Below are 22,474 nucleotides of genomic sequence, written 5' to 3'. Positions count from 1 at the left end.
CCATAAACAACAGAAATTTATTTTCTCACAGTTCTGGGGGCTAGAAGTAAGTCCAAGATGAAGGTTCCAGCCAATTCAGTTTCTAGTGAGAGCCCTCTTCCTGGCTTGCAAATAGCTGCTTCCTGCTGTGTCCTCACAAGGGAGAGAGGCTCTGAGCAAGGTCTTTGGTGTCTAAAAATAATTAAGGATGCTGGATAAGGACACTAATCCTATTGGATCGCAGGCCCCACCCTTATGACTTCTTCTAAACTTAGTCACTTCTATGCTCCAAAAACAGCCACACTAGGGATTAGGGCTTCAACATATAAATTCTTCAGGGACACATACATTCACATTACAATAGGTAGGAGCACTCCCTCACTCCCCTACCATCAGTGACCCAGGCCACAGCCTGGCTTTACCCCATGCCTGCTCACCCTGGAGTTAGAACCTACCTGCCCTTTTACACAATCCAAGATACCATCATCTCTTGCCTAAGCTACTCCAAGTAACCTCCTCCTTCACTTCCCTGTATACACTCCTCCCATTCCTTAGTCTGTTCTCCACACTACCAGAAATCTCAAAATGCCAATCTGATGATGCTTTGTCTCCATTTCTACTCCCAGTGACATCCCATTACTCTTAGAAAAAAAGTCCAAAGCTGGCTAGGAGCCATGGCTCATGCCTGTAATCCCAGCACTTTGGGAAGCCAAGGTGGGTGGATCACTTGATGTTATGAGTTTGAGACCAGCCTGGCCAACATGGTGAAACCCCGTCTCTACTAAAAAAAAAAAAAAAAATTAGCTGGGCATGGTGGTGCATGCCTGTAATCCCAGCTACTTGGGAGGCTGAGGCAAGAGAATCGCTTGAACCTGGAAGGTAGAGGTTGCAGTGAGCTGAGATTGCAATACTGCACTACAGCCTGGACAACAGTGAGACTCCATCTCAAAAAAAAAAAAAAAAAAAAAAAAAGTCCAAAATCCTGAAAGTGATCCAAAAAACACTTACACAGTCTGACCTCAGTCTGTCCCTCCAACCTCACCTTGTACCATTCTCACCTTCACTCTCTGCGTATCAGCCCTGATATCTGATCCATAGACATCCTCCTCTGTTTGGGCAATCCTTGTAGCCTGAAACACACTTTTCCATCTCCTTCACTATTTACCCCTTATTTATCTTTCCTATGTCAGCTCAAGTGTCATGTCCTCAGGGAAGCCGTCTCCAGAAACCCCAGTCTCAGCCAAGTTCTTTTATTCCATGTGGTCATAGAAGTATGTTCATTTTCCCCCGTCAGAAGTATCTCAGTTTATAATTATATTTCTTTGTGTGGTTATCCAATTGTTTGGCTTCCCCATTAGACGGTAATAACTATGAGAATAAGAACTCTCTGGTTTTGCTCATTGGCATGAGTACTTACCTTGCACATAGAAGATACTCAGTCAATCTTTTTTTTTATACTCAGTGAATCTTTAATAAATGAATACATTGAGGAAGAACAAATGGCTAATAAATGAAATGTCTTCCCAAGTTTAAATGAAGTGTCACTTTTTATCTGAAAAGTAAGACAGTAATTCTACTTAATGGCAAGATAGTCCCAAACTTGGCTGGTTAGTATGCAGATCAAAAGAATTTTTCTAGAAAACAATTTGAAAGGATGTTTTACGATATTTTTATATATTCAGATCTGTTGACCCCAATAATTCTAATCACAGACTTCATCTATGGTAGTCAGCCACCAAGATCACCCCCAATTAGCCCCACCTCCCTGTACGCCTTGTGCAAACCCTTCCTACATTGTACTAGAGTTGATCTGTATGACCAATAATATAGAGTAGAAGCAATGGTATGTTACTTCCAAGATTAGATTATAAAATATAGTGAAGAAGGCCAGGCACGGTGGCTCACACTTGTAATCCCAGCACTTTGGGAAGCCGAGGCGGGCAGATCACAAAGTCAGGAGTTCAAGACCAACCTGACCAACATGGTGATACAAAAATTAGCTAGGTGTGGTGGCACACACCTGTAATCCCAGCTGTTCAGGAGGCTGAGGCAGGAGAATTGCTTGAACCTGGGAGGCAGAGGTTGCGGCGAGCCCAAGATCACGCCACTGCACTCCAGCCTGGGTAACAGAGCAACATTCTGTCTCAAAAAAAAAAAAAAAAAAAAAAAAAAAAAAAAAATATATATATATATATATATATATATAAAAGAAGAAAACTTCCTTCTTTCTTCCTTTTTGGGTGTGTTCTTATTCTCTTGGATCACTTGCTCTAGGGAAGCCAGCTGCCATGGCAAGTGAGTGGCCTGTGTGGCAAGAACTAAAGCCTACTGCCGACAAGCATTTGAGCTTGGAGCAGATTCTTCGACCCCTTCATATGACTGTAGCCCTAGCCAACAGCATGACTGCAACCTCACAAGAAACCATGAGCCAGAACCAGCCATCTGAGCCTGGATTCCTGACCCTCAGAAACTGTGAAATAATAAATGTCAGTTGTTTTAAGATGCTAATTTGTTTCACAGCAATAGATAACTAATATACCATCCTAAGGAAATACTTACATGTTCTAGTAGTTGTTAATGTTGGCATATCTAGACTTCATATAGTATAACCATTTTTTCATCTTGGAGTAAATTCATTGGAATGCTTTCAGCAGCAAAAAAATGGAAAACCCTATTAAATAAACATAAAAGTGAAGGTAGGTAGTTTCCTCTAACTGAACATGCAGAGGTAGTCAGGCATCCAGGATAGTTTACCATGACAACTCAGTGCTATTGAAGCCCTGTCTGTCTGTGCTCTGCCTTCCTTACTGTTGTCTTCATCATCAGCCTGGGAGCAGTTTGGCTACAATAGCCCTCAGCATGTCCTATCAAGACAGGGCAACATCTAGAGGAAACAACTCCCACTTCTACGTGGGTCTTTCCTAGGAGCTCAGTGGTGGAATTCCCTCATATCTCTTAGGCTAGAATTGGATTATATATCCTTTCCTAAGTTAATCATTAGCAGGAGCAGTGAATACCTGAAGAAAATTACGGTTTTATTAGTAAGTAAGGAGAGGAGAGAGAAATGGATCCTGGATGAGCAACTGTCCTGTCCACAATAAGGAGTGATCTTGTTTCACTTTTTGAACAGCTTACATTGTTCTTGCTTCTCAATCCCTATTTTACCTCATCTTTGCACACCTAGAACACAGCACTCAACGCATGGCGATGGTTTCGGGATGAAACTGTTCTACTTTGGATTATCAGGCATTACGGAGCAGGCAACCTAGATCCCTGGCATGCGCAGTTCACAATGGGCTTCATACTCCTGTGAGAATCTGAATGCCCCTGCTGATCTGACAGGAGGTGGAGCTCAGGCAGTAATGCTCGCTAACCCACCGCTCACCTCTTGCTGTGCAGCGCAGTTCCTAAGAGGCCACAGAATTAGTACCAGTTCATGGCCTAGAGGTTGGGGACCCCCACTCTAGACTCTTGGATCTCTTCAATGGATAGTATTAAAGGGCTTGATTTACAAGTTTAAATGCTTTTGGTTGGGGGGAAGGGGGCACATAGATGTCAGTCACTCTTAAATACAATCTACTTATTTTTTTTTTTTTTTTTTTTTTTTCCTGAGACAGGGTTTTACTCTGCTGCCCAGGCTAGAGTGCAGTGGCCTGAACATGTCTCACTGCAGCCTTGACCTCCCGGACTCAAGCAATCTCCCCACCTCAGCCTACCATGTGTGGCTGGAACCACAAGCATGTACCACTATGCCCGACTAATTTTTTTTTGTTGTTTGTTTGTTTTTGAGATGGAGTCTCACTCTGTCACCCATCTTGGAGTGCGGTGGCATGATCTCAGCTCACTGCAACCCCCACCTCCGAGGCTCAAGCAATCTTCCCACGTCAGCCTCCCGAGCAGCTGGGACCTCAGGCACATGCCACCACATCTGGCTTGTTTTTTGTATTTTTGGTAGAGACAAAGTTTCACCATGTTGCCCAGGCTGGTCTCAGACTCCTGAACTCAGGTCCTCTGCCCATCTCGGCCTCCCAAAGTGCCAGGATTACAGGCATGAGCCACCATGCCTGACCAATTTTTAAAAAATTTTTTGTAGAGGCTGAGCGCCGTGGTTTGCACCTATAATTCCAGCACTTTGGGAGGCCGAGGTGGGCAGATCATGAGGTCAGGAGTTCGAGACCATCCTGGCCTCTGCTAAAGATACAAAAAATTAGCTGGGTGTGTGGCGCACACCTGTAATCCCAGCTACTCAGGAGGCTGAGGCAGGAGGATCACTTGAACCCAGGAGGCAGAGGTTGCAGTGAGCTGAGATTGCACCATGGCACTCCAGCCTGGGTGACAGGGTGATACTCTGTCTCAAAAAAAAAAAAAAAAAAATTTTTGTAGAGACAGGGTGTCACTTTGTTGCCCAGGCTGGTCTTGACATTTTAGGCTTAAGCTGTCCTCACACCTTGGCCTCCCAACGTGCTGAGATTACAGGTATGAGCCACCACACCCAGTCTACAACCTGCTTTGAACCATAAGATATATTAAGTATTGCATATATTCTGTTATGTGCTAAGAAAATGGAATACAATTTTTATACTTCTGAGACTCATCTCTGCCACATACTATGGTCTAATCTTGGTCAAAATACATTCTTGAAATCTCCTTACTTTTTTTTTTTTTTGAGACAGAATCTTGCTCTGTCACCCAGGCTGGAGTGCAGTGGCACCATCTCAGTTCATTGCAACCTCTGCTTCCCAAGTTCAAGTGATTCTCCTGCCTCAGCCTCCTGAGTAGCTGGGATTACAGGCACTGCCACCATGCCCAGCTAATTTTTTGTATTTTTAGTAGAGATGGGGTTTCACCATTTTGGCCAGGATGGTCTCAAGCTCCTGACCTCAAGTGATCCACCCACCTTGGCCTCCCAAAGTGCTGGGATTACAGGTGTGAGCTACCATGCCCGGCCCTCCTTACCTATTAAATGGGAATAATGATAATTAATATTTCTGAGGGCTGTTGTAATAAAGAACATGAAGGTGTCATCACATAGTTAGCTCCCAGGAGACATTAGATTGCATTCTTTTCCTTGCTTTTTTCTGATTCCCAAATGTGGAGATTTGTTGAAATTTTTCTATACTTGACCTTTTTTAAAATAATAATAATAATAAGATATGTAAACTTTTGGCTGTCTAGTTTCTCAAGATAATTGAAAAGGCTAATTCAAAGGAAACATTTAACATGGTGAAATGGGTCATTAGAGAGATCTGGTGTCTCATCCAACCCAAATTTAGGTTGTATTTATAAAGAGAGTGGGCCAGAATATGAATCTGAAGTCGTAAGCATGAAAACAGGCAACATCTGCATACTTTTTAAAAAAGTACTTTTAACTTCACAGGCAGCTAGCTTCTTTGTTTCCAGCTCTTCTTTTCTGATTATGTGAAAGGTAGCAGTTTGGCTTGGCAGGTTCTTGCTGGGGCTTTGACACCTTCCCAGGCCAATTAGTTCGCCTTTGTTCTGTGACCATGGACCAGACCTTTAATCCTGAGCAGCTACTGTTATAAGTGCAATTTGGTCTCATGTGAGTTGATATGTACAAATGTATCACCACCATTAGAAAAGCAACTCAAAGTATCTCTCGCAGCAATAAAGTAGCAGAGCAACATATGTCTGAGCAAAACCACCAGTACCACGATCTCAAGCAAGGATCATCTTGCAAATTTCCGGTTTTTTTTAACCAGCCTTACTTCAGTAAAAAGGTCATGTGACAGTGAGGCCTACATTTTAAAAAAATTACTGTACTTCTCTCTGATAGTCATTGGACAAGTATCTTGACATCTATCACCTTTCAGGGAAAAAAAAGGAAATCCCATCAAAAGTAAATATTCACTGAATGTATCCTCCTTTTCTATATAATAAACCTTAGTAAAAACTGCACATACGTAAGTTGATGATATAGGTATATCTTTTTTTTTTTTTTTTTTTTTTTTTTTGAGACAGAGTCTCGCTCTGTCGCCCAGGCTGGAGTTCACTGGCGTGGTCTCAGCTCACTACCACCTCCGCCACCCGGGTTCACGCCATTCTCCTTCCTCAGCCTCTGAGTAGCTGGGACTACAGGCGCCAACCACCACGCCCAGCTAATTTTTTGTATTTTTAGTAGAGACGGAGTTTCACCGAGACCTTGCCAGGATGGTCTCGATCTCTTGACCTCGTGATCCACCCTCCTCGGAGCCCCCATGCCAGCCTGATATTGTTATATCTAAATCTCATTTACTCTGACTACATGCATTCATTTCACAATTCTGTATATCTGGTATCTGAAGGTACTGGTTTAGATGTGGTTATCATACTAGTTTCTTGACATTTTACAATTTATATTAACTTTTCCTTTATAATAGAGCGTGCTCTCTTAGTATATACGCGGCAAGTTGATGGAAATGAATGGAGGAATTTTGTTTCATTAGTAACCAAATTCATAAAAGGTAATAATGTTTAGGGAATAAAATGTCTGATTAACTTAGGAACAGTTAATTTGTGGTCCAATTAACTTATGGTAGTAGATTTCAGGGGACTATAAATTAATTGTTTCTTGGTTAACTGAATTTTCTAATTTTTTTTCAGTGATTGTGTATTACTTTAATTTAAAATGTAGAAATGATGAATAATAAAAAGTCTTAATCACAGTAAGAAATATGTAATGAACAAAACTGAATCTTTGATTTTAGAGATATTGCAATTATTCTGAAATAGAATTATCTGTACATTCTATATATAGATATCTGTATCTATATAGTTATATCTATATATTGATATATATACATTCTATCCCTGGACTGTGAGCTTCTTGAGGACAGGCTATTTATTAATCTTGAGATCTATATTGCTTTGCAGAAAGCCTGAACCATAACAGAACCTTAATAAATGGGTTTTCTTGCAAGAATAAATGAGGATGATATGCAAACCACAGTTAATTGAAAGTCATAAATTTTTTAAAATGTTAATTTAAACATTTGAGACCAAGAAATGTAAAATATTATGCTCATTAGCTTTTTTCTTTCTTAACAGCTTTATTGAGGTATATTTTATGTCATAAAATTCACCCATTTCAAGCCTACGATTCAATGATTTTTAGTAACTTTTATCAAGTGATACAATCATCACCATAAACCATTTTTAGAACATTTTCACACACACCCCTATAAGGTCCCTCATGCCCATTTACAGTTCCCACCCCCAGCCCCAGGCAATCACTAATCTATATTTCACATCGATGGAATTATACAAAATATGTGGTCTCTTGTGTCTGGCTTCTTCTACTTAGCATAATGTTTTCGAAGTTCATCCATGGCATAGCATGTGTCAGTAATTCCTTTTTATTGCTGAATAGCATGTCATTATATGGCCATATCTACCCATTAGCTTTTAAAATTTAAAACACACGCATACATCTACTTAATAATGCAACAGATAAACGGGTACTATTCATTTAGCAAATACTTGTTGAAACTTGAATATGGCCTAAGTGATTAAAAAATATAAAAGTGACTAGTACCAGATCTAACCTTCAAGGAAACAAATACATAAGAAATCATACAGTTCAGAGAGAATTAACTGCTGTGTCATAACATAAATAAGATAATATTAGTCTAAAGAGGAAAAGATTTGTGGTAGTATTTGAGAGTGCTCCTCAAAGAAGTGATAGTTGGATTAGATTTAAAGTTCACACAAGTAGGCCAGGCGCAATGGCTCATGCCTATAATCCCAGCACTTTGAGAGGCCAAGGCGGGTGGATCACCTGAGGTCAGGAGTTTGAGATCACCCTGGCCAACATAGCGAAACTCGCCTCTACTAAGTGAAACTCATCTCTACTAAAAATACAAAAATTAGCCAGGTGTAGTGGTGTGCGCCTGTAGTCCCAGCTACTCGGGAGGCTGAGGCAGGAGAATTGCTTGAACCTGGGAGGCGGAGTTTGCAGTGAACCGAGACTGTGCCACTGCACTCCAGCCTGGGTGACAGAGCGAGACTCCATCACAAAAATAAATAAATAAAATACACTCACACAAGTGCGAAAATACATATTTTATTCAAGAAACAGCAACTTCCCCTGTGTGTTAAATGCAGGCCTCAAAGGGGATATTTTGTGTAGGAGATGAAACTAGAAGTATTGCTTGGTACTATACAAGGGAATGCCCTGAATGCTATGCTATAGAGTTTTTCTTGATTCTATGAGCAGTAGAGAGGCATTAAAGGAGAATTTTTCTTTTAATTAGTTTGTTTTTGTTTTTGTTTTTGTTTTATATTTATTTATTTATTTTGAGACAGAGTTTTGCTCTTGTCCCCCAGGCTGGAGTGCAGTGGCATGATGTCAGCTCACTGCAACCTCCGCCTCCTGGGTTCAAGTGATTCTCCTGCCTCAGCCTCCTGAATAGCTGGGATTACAGGCACCCGCTACCACACCCAGCTAATGTTTGCATTTTTGGTAGAGACAGGGTTTCACTGTGTTGGCCAGGCTGGTCTCAAACTCCTGACCTCAGCTGATCCGGCCGCCTTGGCCTCCCAAAGTGCTGGGATTATAGGTGTGAGCTACCACACCCAGCCTAAAGGAGAATTATTTCAATTCTTTATTCTGACCAAGTTAGGAAAGATAGAGGAAGGTACAAAAGAGGGAGAGAGATACCAAAAGAAAGAAACAAAATTCAACTAATATTTATTGCCCACCTAAGATACTATATTGGATGCTGATTGTGCAGCAGAGGCCAAACCAAGTCCTTGCTTTCGTGGAACTTATAGTCTGGTAAAGGAGACAGACAGTAAGTCATTTAACAAATAAGTATATGAGTGGTCCAGTAATATCAAGGAAGAAAGGTTTAAAGCAAGGTAAAGATATAGGAAATAATGGGGGAGGGAGGTAGACTATTAAAGATGAGTTGAAGTTTGAGTACACACCCAAAAGCAAGGAGAAGTCTAGCCATGCAAACGTCTAGAGAGCGTATCTGCGGAACAGCAAATGCAGAGGCCTTCGAGAGGTGATGCCTAGAGTGTTTGAAACAGCTGGAGGCCATTGTAGTTCTGGTTTATGTTTTTGAAGGGTCACCCTGGCAGCTGGGTGAACAATAGACTGTAACCTTTGTCAAAGTCAGATAAAATATAGAGAGAGCCAGATCTCTAAATTTAACAGTTTACTTGAGGAGAGAATTTCAATTCAGGGTGTACACACAGACCAAATGGTCTTTAGTATGTCTGAAGAACAAAGAGAAGGTTGGAGGTTTTATAAAAAGGAGAAGTGTTACATATTGCTCTTTGAGAAAGTTCATCGGCACTAGTAAGGTTCTGGGGAGTTGGCAGATTTTGATTAGTGAGTGATAGTGGTGGGTAAAATTAGTCTTAGAGTTGCAGCAAGTTATTTCAGCAACTATTAAATAAAACTGATTTCAGATTATAGCAGGCAGCTTGAGCAGCCAGGCTTGCAGAGACTTACAGTTTTGGAGCAGTGTTGTATTCTAAGTCCTTTTTCCTCCTGTGACTTCTCAACTGTTTTAGTCAGGTGTGACAAGATTGACCAATTTCTACAATCCACTTTCACACTTTGTACATATTTCATTTCACATGTATGTAGGTTTATCTGTAGGATTGATTCCTGGACATGGGATTCCTGAGTCACAGGGCAAATTCACTTATAATTTTGATAGAGACTGTGGAATTTCCAGCTAGTTTCCACTTCCACCAGCCATATTTGAGAAGCCTATTTGGTCACAGCCTTACCATCACTAAGAGGGAAGCTGGGAATTTTGTTTTTATTGGTCAGAAGTCACTAAATCAAGATGTTTACAGACTTGTATTCTTCCTGGAGTTCTCAGGGAAAATCCATTTCCTTGCTTTCTCTAATTTCCATGTTCATTCCTTGGCTCATGGCCCCATCTCTCATCTTCAAATTTCTCTCTCCTGTCATTAAATTACCTTTTATGACTCTGACTTTGACTCCCTCTTATAAGGACTGCTGCGATTACATTGAGCCCATCCAGTTAAACCGGAGTAATCCCCTCATTTCAGAATCCTGAATTTAATTACATCTGCAGAGTCCCTTTTGCCATGTAAGGTAACATTCACAGCTTCCAGGGATTAGGATATAGACATATTTGCAGAAACGGTGAGCATTGTTAGCCTACCACAGGGAGATTCGCCGTTTGTCTGTGATAGGAAATATAAGTTGTTTTCCTCATTGTCCTTTGTCTCTTAACATTGCCTGTGGTTTTGTGGTTGTTTTGCTGTTTTTGCCGTTTAGAGTTTATCCTGGTAAATGGTACGAAATGCAGCTCAGATTTTATTTTTTCCAGATAGCTATTTAGTTGTACCAGCACCATTTACTGAAAAGTTCAACTTCTTCCTAAAATATAGCAAATCCCTATATATAGTTTGGTTGCTTTCTGGACTTTCTATTTTGTTCCCTAGTCTGTCTCTCTACCTAAAAAGTACATATTTTTTAAATTTCTGAGATTTTACAGTATGTTATAGTATCTGGTAAGGCTTAGACAAAATTTGCTCTCCCTCTCCACCCCTCCTTCAACACCTCACACATACATTGCTCTTCTTTTTCAAGATTTTCCTGGCTGCTCTTCTTTGTTTATTTTTCCCATATGAACTTCAGTTTGCCCAGTGTCAGGGGGAAAAGGTATTGTTAGTTTTATTGGAGTAACTTATGAGGTTGGATCTTACTATCTTTGAACATGATGTGTCTTTATATACATTCAAGTTATCTTTGTTCCTGCAGTAGTATTTTACATTTTCTTCATTCAGTTTTGCACATTTCTAAGCTTATTCCCAGGTTTTGGTTTTTGGTTTTTGGTGTTTTTTTTTGTTTTTTTCTGGTTTTCTTTGAGATGGAGTCTGGCTCTGTTGCCCAGGCTAGAGTGCAGTGGTGCGATCTCAGCTCACTGCAACCTCTGCCTCCCTGGTTCAAGTGATCCTCCCGCCTCAGCCTCCCAAGTAGCTGGTACTACAGGAGTACTTCACCTTGCCCGGCTAATTTTTGTATTTTTAGTAGAGACGGGATTTCACCATGTTAGTCAGACTGGTCTTGAACTCTTGACCTCAGGTGATCCACCCCCCTCACCCTCCCAAAGTACTGGGATTACAGGCATGAGTAACCTCACCTGGCCTTATTCCTAGGTTTTTTTTCTTTGTTGTTTTTTTTGTTTGGTTGTTTGTTGTTTGTTTTTTTGACAGGGTCTCCCTTTGTTGCCCAGGCTGGAGTGCAGTGGAGCAATCTCAGCTCACTGCAGCCTCTGCTTCCCAGGCTCACGTGATTCTCCTGCCTCAGCCTCCCAAGTAGCTGGGACTACAGGCGCCAAGACACCACACCCAACTAATTTTTGTATTTTTGGTAGAGACAGGATTTCACCATGTTGCTCAGGCTGGTCTCTTAACTTCTAAACTCAAGTAGTCTGCCCACCTCTGCCTCCCAAAGTGCTGGAATTACAGGTATGGGCCACCATTCCTGGCCTTATTCCCAGTTTTTTAATCTTTATTTTTGTATTCATAATGAAAGAAAAGACCCTATTTATAACACTTGCTGATTATAACACTTACTGATTAGTTTTTATGTATGAAAGCTATGGTTAATACAATTTATTATGTTAATTATAAATTATTAATTTTAGACACTGCTACCTTACTGAATTATCTTCTTGTTTGTAGTAGTTTTTTAGTTGAGTCTCTTGATTTTCCCAATATGCAGTTATATTGCCTTCAAACAGTAAGAGTTAAACTCATCTTTTCTAATTTATATGCATCTACCTTTCTCTTGTCTCTTCTATTACATTGTAAATATCAGTGGTGTTGTGTGCATCTCTGTCTTACTCCTGACATTAGTGAGAAAGGCTCATATTTCCCCATAAAATATTTACTGACTTTTGGGCTGATACACACACACCCCATCACATTAAAGAAATATATATCAGTTGCTATTTTTTTATTTTTTAGAGTTAGGGTTCTCACTGTGTCATCCAGGCTGTAGAGTAGTGGCATGATTATGGCCCACTGCAGTCTTGAACTCCTGGGTTCAAGTGATCCTCCCACTCCAGCCTCCTGAGTTACTACGATTACAGGTGTGAGCCACTGCACCCAGCTCTTTCTATTTGATTCAGGACATTTTTTCTTATCAAGAATAGGAGTTGAATTTTGTCAAATACTTCTGCAGTATATATGGAGAGATAATATGGTTTTTCTTAGGTTTATTAATATATGTAGTCACATTTTAAAATACATTCTCAGATTTATAAAATTAAGTATGTTATAATTTATACCTAATGTTTTGTAAAGAAGGTCTTAACATTATGCACTGTTTCTCTCCTGTGTGGCTTTTCTGTCATTACCCAATGCTGTGCTATATATTTGCAGCCAGTGCCGTAAGTGGAATTTTTTGTTGTTATTCCAATATTTAATAAAATTAAGGTGATGTTGGGCATGGTGGCATACACCTATGATCCCAGTTACTTGGAAGGCTGAGGTCGGAGGATTGCTTGAGTTCAGGAGTTTGAGACCAGCCTGGGCAACATAGGAAGACCCCATCTCAAAAACATTGCATGAAATTAAGCTGATAATTTGATTTGACCAGTGGACTGAAGATTCCCTTCAACATGGCAGAAGAGGAGGGGGCTCTATTTCAGCTGACATTTTGGTGACCACTTTTTTTCCTTAATATTTTTTATTTTGTCTCCAAGCAATTGTGAAAAGAGAAAGGATTATAGGATCAGGAGCAGGAAGAAAAGTGTTTGAGTTAATTAATCCTTCTGGCTAGGTTCCAGTTAGTTTGATGTTTCAAATAAATGCCATAAAATGAACATTGTTTTATATGTTTGCTTCAGCATTCCTTTCTTCAGAGCCATACTGTCCAATGCTGAGCACTTAAATTGTGGCTAGTGAGGTGTTTTAAGTGTAAAATGCACAGTGATTTTGAAAACTTAGTATAAAAAAAGAGTATAAAATAGCTCAGTAATAATTTTCATATTGATTATGTGTTTAAAATGATATTTGGATATATTGGGATAGATATGTCATTAAGATTAATTTCACCTGTTTCCACTTTTTTTTATGTAGCCACTAGAAAATTTTACATCGCACATGTGGTTCACATTGTATTTCTGTTGGACAGCATTGGTCTAGAAGTGGTAGATGTGTATATATTTATTTATACATTATATCCTCTTTTACGCCTTGTTTCTTATGAGAATAAACTTTCATGAACACTATAATAATCATCCTCCATTATAACAGATTACATCTTCTCTGATTTTTCTTTCTTTTGCTTTGTTTGTTTCTTTATTTTGAGACAGAGTCTTGCTCTTTCGCCCAGGCTGGAGTGCAGTGGTGCGATCTCAGCTCACTGCAACCTCCCGCCCGGGTTCAAATGATTCTTCTGCCTCAGCCTCTCAAGTAGCTGGGATAACAGGCGCCTGCCAGGACACCTGGCTAGTTTTTGTATTTTTAGTAGAGACAGGGTTTCACCATGTTGGCTAGGCTAGTCTTGAACTCCTGACCTCGTGATCCACCCACCTTGGCCTCCCAAAGTGCTGGGATTACAGGCGTGAGCCACCGCACCCACGCTTTTTCTTTTTTTAAGATACAGGGTAGGCTTGGCACAGTGGCTCATGCCTGTAATTCCAGCACTTTGGGAGGCCAAGGCAGGTGGATTACCTGAGACCAGGAGTTCAAGACCAGCCTGGCCAACATGGTAAAATCCTGTCTCTACTAAAAAAAAAAAAAAAAAAAAAAAAAAAATTAACTGTGTGCGGTGGCTTATGCCTGTAATCCCAGCACTTTGGGAGGTCAAGGCGGGCAGATCACTTGAGCTCAGGAGTTCAAGACCAGCTTGGGCAACATGGAGAAACTCTGTGTCTACAAAAAGTACAAAAAATTAACCAGGAGTGGTGGTGCATGCCTGTGGTCCCAGCTACTTGGGAGGCTGAGATGGAAGGATCGCTTGAGCCCGAGAGGTCAAGGCTACAGTGAGCCATGATCATGCCACTACACTCCAGCTTGGGTGACAGAACAAGACCCTGTCTCAAATAAAAAGAGAAGGAGAGAAAGAGACAGATAGACAGACACGGTCTTCTTCTGTCATCCTGGCTGTAGTGCAATGGTGCAATCATAGCTTACTTATAGTCTTGAACTAGGCTCAAGTGATCTTCCTGCCTCAGCCTCCTGAGTAGTCAGGAATAGAAGGGCACACCACCTTGTCTGGCTTTTTTTTCTATTTTTTGTAGAGTCTTGCTATGTTGCCCAGGCTAGTCTCGAACTCCTGGCCTCAAGCAATCCTCCTGCCTTGGCCTCCCAAAGCGCTTGGACTATAGACATGAGCCACCACGCCCAGCCTTATTTTTCTATTTAATTATTTCTAAGAAATGTAGTTCCTTCCATATGCCCTTGACATTTTCACATAAATTAAATGCAATAGGCTTCTTGTGCTTAATACCAGCACTTAAGAACTGATATGACTATAGAAGGGAGTGAGTTTGAAGTCTTTCTACTTTTTCCCTTATCCTGTAATAGAAATTCCCTAGCTTAGAATAAAATTTGCTTTAACATTTCTTTAACTTTCCCCCTATTACCGTAAAAAAACAGTCTCCCCTCCACACTCTTTGTAGGTAGAGCTGAGGTTAGGCATCTATCTTGTTCCAATAGCTTGAGTGTTTTTGAATAGTTCGTTTCTTAACTTTTTTGTTCTTCAAAAACAGAAACAATTAAATTACTCCTAAAGTCTTTTTTATCTTGGCTTTTGTTACATTTTTAGGAAAGTTATATCACAGATGATATTGGAATATCGACTTGGAAGGAGCAGACTTTTCTCTCCCATGGTGCCTTACTAGCAAAGAGCTGCCAAGCTGCAATGGAATTAGCAAAGCATGATGCTGAGGTTCAGGATATGGCATTTCAGTATGGGAAGCACATGGCCATGAGTCATAAGGTATTTTGCACACCCTTTATCTTTTTTCAGTACTTAAATAGCTACAACGATACACAAGAAAGCTTTTGCTCTTTAATAAGCTGCTTTTATATTTCAAAAATGCTTATTGTGTGGTTCAAATCTGTCAGCCCTGGATGATTGTTATGTAATGTAAACAGTATAATTGGTAAGTATTGTGCATTTCTTACAGAAAGCCACAGCTTACTTGAACCAGTTTTTTGATGTTTGTCTTTTTTTTTACCACCTGAAAGGGTTCTTGAGAGAACTCTTACATATTATTAAATAACATATTTGCAGACTGGAATATATTCACATAATGGAAGAATATTTGTCATTTTTATTACAGTTCCCTTATCGCTTTTTTTTTTTTTTTTTGAGACGGAGTCTCGCTGTGTCACCCAGGCTGGAGTGCAGTGGCGCAATCTCAGCTCACTGCAGTAAAACCTCTGCCTCCCGGGTTCAAGCAATTCTCCTGCCTCAGCCTCCGAGTAGCTGGGATTACAGGCACACGCCACCACGCCTGGCTAATTTTTTTATTTTTAAAAGAGACGAGGTTTCACCATGTTGGTCAGGCTGGTCTGGAATTCCTGACTTCGTGACCTGCCTGCCTTGGCCTCATAGCTCTTTATATAAAACATGTTATGAGAAGTTAATAAAATTCAGAAATATAGTGAATAAAATTGAAAGCTTTAATTTTAATAACTAATTCTTTGAATGGGCATATGAAATCTAAAATATCCCAAAATTAGCTGCTGTGTTATTACCTCTCTCTATATATATAATTTTAAATTTAATTTAATATATACTTTTCAGATGTTACTTAAATAGTTCATAAGGAGGGGAATATATACATATATAATATCTCCAGGTGAGCTTTTTGCATATTTTATTTAATCTTAGATCAGTTTATTAAGCAATTCTATTTATTAAATCCTTATCTAAATATTTTCCTTTAACTTAAAATAAAGACTGCCACCCACTAAAAATGGAATGTGTTAGGGAATGATTCTGGAGAATTTTACAGGTTATTTGGAGAATTTTACAGGTTATTGTTAATCATCTGAAATATCCTTTTTTTTTTTTTTTTTTTTTTTTTTTTGAGACGGAGTTTCACTCTCGCCCAGGCTGGAGTGCAGTGGCACGATCTCGGCTCATTGCAACCTCTGTTTCCCGGGTTCAAGCAATTCTCCTGCTTCAGCCTCCCGAGTAGCTGGAATGTGTGTGCCACCACACCCGGCTAATTTTTGTTTTTTTTAGTAGAGGTGGGGCTTCACCATTTTGACCAGGCTGGTCTCGAACTCCTGACCTCAGGTGATCCACCCACCCCAGCCTCCCAAAGTGCTGAGATTACAGGCATGAGCCACTGCACCCAGCCTGAAATGTTATTTTGTTTATTAAAGTATATCTAAAAACTGCATTCCTTAAGCTTCATAATTCACTGCATTAACTGGTACTTTCTGAATATAACTAAAACATACTAGTGTATATACATTTCACTAATTTACTCATTTAACTGCTTCTTGTAGATAAATTCTGATGTCCAGCCTTTTATTAAAGAAAAGACCAGTGACTCCATGACTTTTAATCTAAACTCAGCTCCTGTAGTCTTACATCAGGAATTTCTTGGAAGAGATTTGTGGATTAAACAGATCGGAGAGGTAAAATGAAATTACTCCTGTTTTAGGTACCATTAGTAATTAGTGGATTTTAGAACATAATTGATATTTCTTGCTGATATAAGGCTATAGATGAGCCTTAGGCATATTCATGTAACAGGTAAAATTCTTTCTTTGTAATCTTCGTTTTTAAGAGGTAAAATATTAAAGTTAGAGATTGCAGTACTGAATTTTTCTATTATCTGAGTTCTTAGAATACTGCAACACAAAACTAGTGCCTGTGGTGAATGCTAATTAACTCAGATGACTTTTTTTTTCCAAAGGCTTTCAAAAATTGGGCTATGGTAATAGCACCACCCTATAACTGACTGCAATTTCCCATCTGTGGACTCTCGCACAAGCTGCAGAATTCCAGGAGCTCCGTCTGTCAGCTCATTGGGTTATTTTAAAACAAACTTGGACCCTGAATACTTGTACTGAGGCATTATCAAAGGGAAAAAAAAAAAAAAGCATGGCGAAGTGGGAGGGGTAAAGGGGCTTGAATTGGGTAAATTTCTCATTTTGGCAGTTGAGAGGGAACTTTTTTGATTTTCTTTTAATTCAGAAACTCTAGTGCAAAACTTCTTGTCTTTTTAGCCAAAACCTCTTGGAATTTATTTAACTTCATGGCTGTAATTGGTTGGGTTAATCTGAGGCTCTGGACAGAGAAACCAGGCACAGCTGAGGGTGGGGGTAGCCACCATCCTTAAAGGAGCGAGGATGGGTGGGTGCAGTGGCTCATGCCTATAATCCCAGCACTTTAAAATGCCAAGGCGGGAGGATCACTTGAGCTTTTGAGTTCAAGACCAGCAACATAGTGAGACCTCATCTCTACAAAATTAAAGTTTTTGAAATTTAAAAAAAAAAAAAAAAAAGGCTGAGAGCCTAAGAGAATATCTGCATTCTGAAAGACGATTTCCTTTCTCCCAACCCTTATTGATTCTCAAAATGCTGGCAGCCAACTTAAAATTCCTCATATTCACCAAGTAGAAAATTGAGGATTTCTTTCTGAAAAAACTGTCAAACTCAGGAGAAAAGCCCTGCAGACGTGGATATTTGGGGCCTCCTCAGTAAACATGCCATATCCCTGAGCAGTCCTCCACAGCAAGACCCACCACTTGACAAGCCTCAGAGGATCTAAGTGCCCAGAATATCCGCTGCCTTACTCTGAAGCAGAATAGGAAAAGAGGACCACTGGGCATTTGAGAAAAGCTGCTTCTACGAAACAGCAAGTCAAAAACAAACTGATAAAAAGATAACTTAGAGGAAATAGAGACAATGCAAGCAAAGGCAGATGTTTTTCAAAGCACTATAATCAATATAATTGACAAGGAAGGATATAAAATCCATGGTATAATAATAGATGATACATTAAAAAGGACAATTCAAGAATAAAAATTAGAATTAGAAAGTATAAAAATATGATTACAGAATTTTTTAATCAGAAGAATGGAAGATACAAATGAAAAAATCTCCCAGAAGATTGGACCAAAAAATGATGTTTTAAAAAGAGAAAAAAAGTAAGAAAACTAAGGACTCTTTCAAGAAACCTTGTATCTATTAAGAGTCACAGCCAGGCCGGGCACAGTGGCTCACACCTATAATGCCAAGACTCTGGGAGGCCAAGGCAGGTGGATCACCTGAGGTCAGGGGTTTGAGACCAGCCTGGCCAACGTGGTGAAATGCTGTCTCTACTAAAAATACAAAAATTAGCCAGGCGTGGTGGTGCCCACCTATAAGGCAGAGGCTGGAGTGAGCGAGATCACACCATTGCACTCTAGACTGAGAAACAAGAGCTAAACTCCGTCTCAAAAAAAAAAAAAAAAAAAAAAAAAAAGGAGTCACAGGCCAGGTGTGGTGGCTCATGTCTGTAATCCCAGTAATCTGAGCACTTTGTGAGGCCAAGGTGGGTGGATCACTTGAGGTCAGGAAGTCAAGACCAGCCTGGCCAACATGGTAAAACCCTGTCTCTACTGAAAATACAAAAAGTAGCTGGGTGTGGTGGTGCACGTCTGTAATCCCAGCTTCTCAGGTGGCTGAGGCACAAGAATCACTTGAACATGGGAGGTAGAGGTTGCAGTGAGCCAAGATTGAGCGACTTCACTCCAGCCTGAGTGACACAGTGAGACTGTCTTTTTTTTTTTTTTTTTTTTTAAAAAGGCCAGGCATGGTGGCTTACACCTGTAATCCCAGCACTTTGGGAGGCCAAGGCAGGTGGATCACCTGAGGTCCAGAGTTTGAGACCAGCCTGACCAACATGGTGAAACCCCATCTCTACTAAATACAAAAAATTAGCCATGCTTGGTGACTCACGTCTCTAATCCCCGCTACTTGGGAGGCTGAGGCAGGAGAATTGCTTGAACCCAGGAGGCAGAGGTTGCATTGAGCCAAGATTGCGCCACTGCACTCCAGCCTGGGCAGCAAGAGTGAAACTCTGTCTCAAAAAAAAAAAAAGTCACAGAAAGAGTAAACTGAAAACAGAGGTAAGAAAATTAACAAGTTTTAAAAAATAAAAATTATGGCTGGGCATGGTGGCTCATGCCTGTAATCCCAGCACTTTGGGAAGTCAAGGTGAACAGATCACTTGAGGTCAGGAGTTTGAGACCAGCCCGGCCAACATGGCAAAGCCCCATCTCTATTAAAAATACAAAAAAATAGGCCGGGCGCGGTGGCTCAAGCCTGTAATCCCAGCACTTTGGGAGGCCGAGACGGGCGGATCACGACGTCAGGAGTTCAAGACCATCCTGGCTAACACGGTGAAACCCCGTCTCTACTAAAAAATACAAAAAACTAGCTGGGCGAGGTGGTGGGCGCCTGTAGTCCCAGCTACTCGGGAGGCTGAGGCAGGAGAATGGCGTAAAAACCCGGGAGGCGGAGCTTGCAATGAGCTGAGATCCGGCCACTGCACTCCAGCCTGGGCGACACAGCAAGACTCCGTCTCAAAAAAAAAAAAAAAAAAAAAAAAATACAAAAAAATAGCTGGGCATGGTGGCCCGGGTCTGTAATCCCAGCTACTAAGGAGGCTGAGGTCTGAGAATTGCTTGAACCCTGGAAGCGGAGGTTGCAGTGAGCCGATCGTACCACTGCACTCCATCCTGGGCAGCAGAGCGAGACTCTGTCTCACACACACACACACACACACACACACACACACACACACACACAAAAGACACTTTACTGAGTTTATTTTTAATCTTCTAAATGGTAATGTTCATGTTTATTTAAAGCTTTATAAGATAACAATCTTGTTGCCTCCTAGTCAGAGATAGGGAACACGATTTGCATAACACCTAGGAGGGACATTCCACCCTAAATCTCAAGGAGGTTGTTTATTAATCCTGAAATTAGTTCTCTTTCTGATTTTTTCATGTTATTTACCCTCCTGGATATCTTTGTGATCCTTTCCTTCCCTCCCCCACAGTCCTCTCCTTCAGTTTTGAATTTGATTGCAAGATCCTTAACAATACTAGCAGATTCATCTTTGAATTACCCATAGTACCTGCCGCAGTGGCTTACTTGGAGTAATTACCCAATTAATATTTGTCAAAAAGTGAGTGTGGTGTGGTCTTGCAGGGTGAAACTGGTGGCAGCCCAGTTTTGTTAAATACAGTTAAGTTGGTATAACAGAAATGGCTCACAGAGGACCAGGATTTGGAAGGTCTAGATCAAGATTGTCCAGCCCTTGTGGGCCGCATGCAGCCCAGAACAGCTTTGAAAGTGGCCCAACACAAATTCGTAAACTTTCTTAAAACATTATGAAGGTTTTTGTGCAATTTTTTTTTTTTAGCTCTCAGCTACCATTAGTGTTTATGTGTTTTATGTGTGGCCCAAGACAATTCTTCTTCCAGTGTGGTCCAGGGAAGCAAAAAGATTGGACACTCCTGGTCTAGATTCTAATTTGGACTCTGCTAGCATCTATGTAAACTTAATCACATTCTCTCATATCCTCATTATTCTTTTCTGTAAATTGATGGCCTTAAACTAGATCTTTTCCAAAGTCCCTTTCAGCTCTCAAATAAATCTAAGAAATAGGTCTATTAGACGAGATGCGTTATAAGAAAAATATTTATCTCTATTAGAAACAGGCCACGAATGGTGGCTCTCGCCTGTAATCCCAGCACTTTGGGAGGCCGAGGTGGGTGGATCACTTGAGGTCAGCAGTTCCAGACCAGCCTGTCCAGCATGGTGAAACCCGTTCTCTACTAAAAATATAAAAATTAGCAGGGCATGGTGGTGCATGCCTGTAATCCCAGCTACTCAGGAGGCTGAGACAGGAGAATCACTTGAGCCCAGGAGGCAGAGGTTGCAGTGAGCCAAGTTTGCACCAGTGCACTCCAGCCTGGGTGACAGAGTGAGACTCTCTAAAAAAAAAAAAAAAAAGAAAAGAAAAAAGAGGCCGGGCGCGGTGGCTCAAGCCTGTAATCCCAGCACTTTGGGAGGCCGAGGCGGGCGGATCACGAGGTCAGGAGATCGAGACCATCCTGGCTAACACGGTGAAACCCCGTCTCTACTAAAAATACAAAAAGAAATTAGCCGGGCATGGTGGCGGGCGCCTGTAGTCCCAGCTACTCCGGAGGCTGAGGCAGGAGAATGGCGTGAACCCGGGAGGCGGAGCTTGCAGTGAGCCGAGATCGCGCCACTGCACTCCAGTCTGGGCGACAGAGCGAGACTCCGTCTCAAAAAAAAAAAAAAAGAAAAGAAAAGAAAAAAGAAACTTATTGAAGTTTTAACACAGAAATAGAGAAATCTTGCTCTCAATGATGGAAGTCACCTGTGATTTTTTTATTACCACATTTAAAATTACTTCTTTACTCTGCCCAGGCAGGTTTGTGTCTTATCTGCCCTTTTGATTTCCTGCTTGGAAAGAGTGAGAATTATTGACTAGACAAGGAAGCCGGGAGGTTACATACTCCCAGTGCCCGTTCAGCACCATTGTGAAGCTAGGAGCAAGAGCACCTCTGGAATTTTCCTTATCAGGCTGTACCACCTCTTCTCCAGCAACTCCTTTCTCCTGAAAAATCTTAGGATTAACTGGCCCTCTTCCATCACAACTATAGGCCTATGGATGCATGTGCATGTTGACACACATGCACACAACCGCACTCTTTCACAAAAGGCAGTTAAGACCGGAAACAGCTGAAAAACATTTGCTGAGCTTTTTCTCCATACTAAATTCTACAGCTCTCTCCCTGCCTTAATTTTAAATTTAAATTTGTAACTGCTGAAAAATAATGATCAGGAAAAAATACTGTTAGTGAATGGGTTATTCACCCTAGGGAGGTGAAGTCATTACTCAGTTATCTCATTTTGATTCCTAAGAAAAGAAAGTAGAATCCTTCAGAGCACGACAGAGCTCTGACTCTCTCAGGGAGTCCAGGGGCTATTGCAGGTCAGCAAGCTTTATTTTTAATGATCCTTCTAGTTTTCTGCTGCCATTATAAGTCACCTGAAGAAATAAGAATTATGGTTAGATTTTCTTGGCTATTCCTAATAGTACTGAAATGTCACTTGGGCTTGTGACATTCTGACACTGTCATAACCAGCCATAAAATACCTTAAGTGTACTACAAATTACCATTGCAAGCTGTAACTCACTTGTCCCTAGATAGCTTACTATTACTCCTTGTTCAGAAAGTAAAACAAAAACTGCTAGGTAAGACTAGTGTGCGTGAAAATAACACATGCATATTCTTAAACAAAAGAGAAAATGCACATGCAGATTCTTCATTAATACCACGTGTGATACTCTTCTAGTTCTTTAAGACATTTTTAGTGGTTTCAAAAGGAATAATATTAATATCATCCTCTATCCTATATAGAAGGCATACAGTGTAGGCATTTGAAAGGACTATATGCATGACCACAAATACTATGAAATGGTTCTAGATATCTCCTAAAA

General features: G+C 40.6%; 1 protein-coding gene across 4 annotated transcripts in view; it reads left to right on the top strand.

The window, feature by feature from the left end:
• PDSS2 (decaprenyl diphosphate synthase subunit 2) overlaps positions 1 to 22,474 on the top strand; it is a 300,729-nt gene that overhangs the window by 232,487 nt on the left and 45,768 nt on the right. For 3 of the 4 annotated variants that reach the window (XM_050786749.1, XM_050786747.1, XM_050786750.1), the window contains 2 exons: positions 14,747 to 14,920; positions 16,447 to 16,578. In XM_050786749.1, coding sequence (XP_050642706.1) covers positions 14,747 to 14,920; positions 16,447 to 16,578 — 306 coding nt within the window. The remainder of the gene's footprint in view (positions 1 to 14,746; positions 14,921 to 16,446; positions 16,579 to 22,474) is intronic. The other variant, XM_050786748.1, reaches the window with a different exon arrangement.

The sequence above is a fragment of the Macaca thibetana genome, chromosome 4, assembly GCF_024542745.1.
Source record: "Macaca thibetana thibetana isolate TM-01 chromosome 4, ASM2454274v1, whole genome shotgun sequence".
Lineage (NCBI taxonomy): Eukaryota > Metazoa > Chordata > Mammalia > Primates > Cercopithecidae > Macaca > Macaca thibetana.
This window is presented reverse-complemented; position numbering and strand designations above follow the sequence as displayed.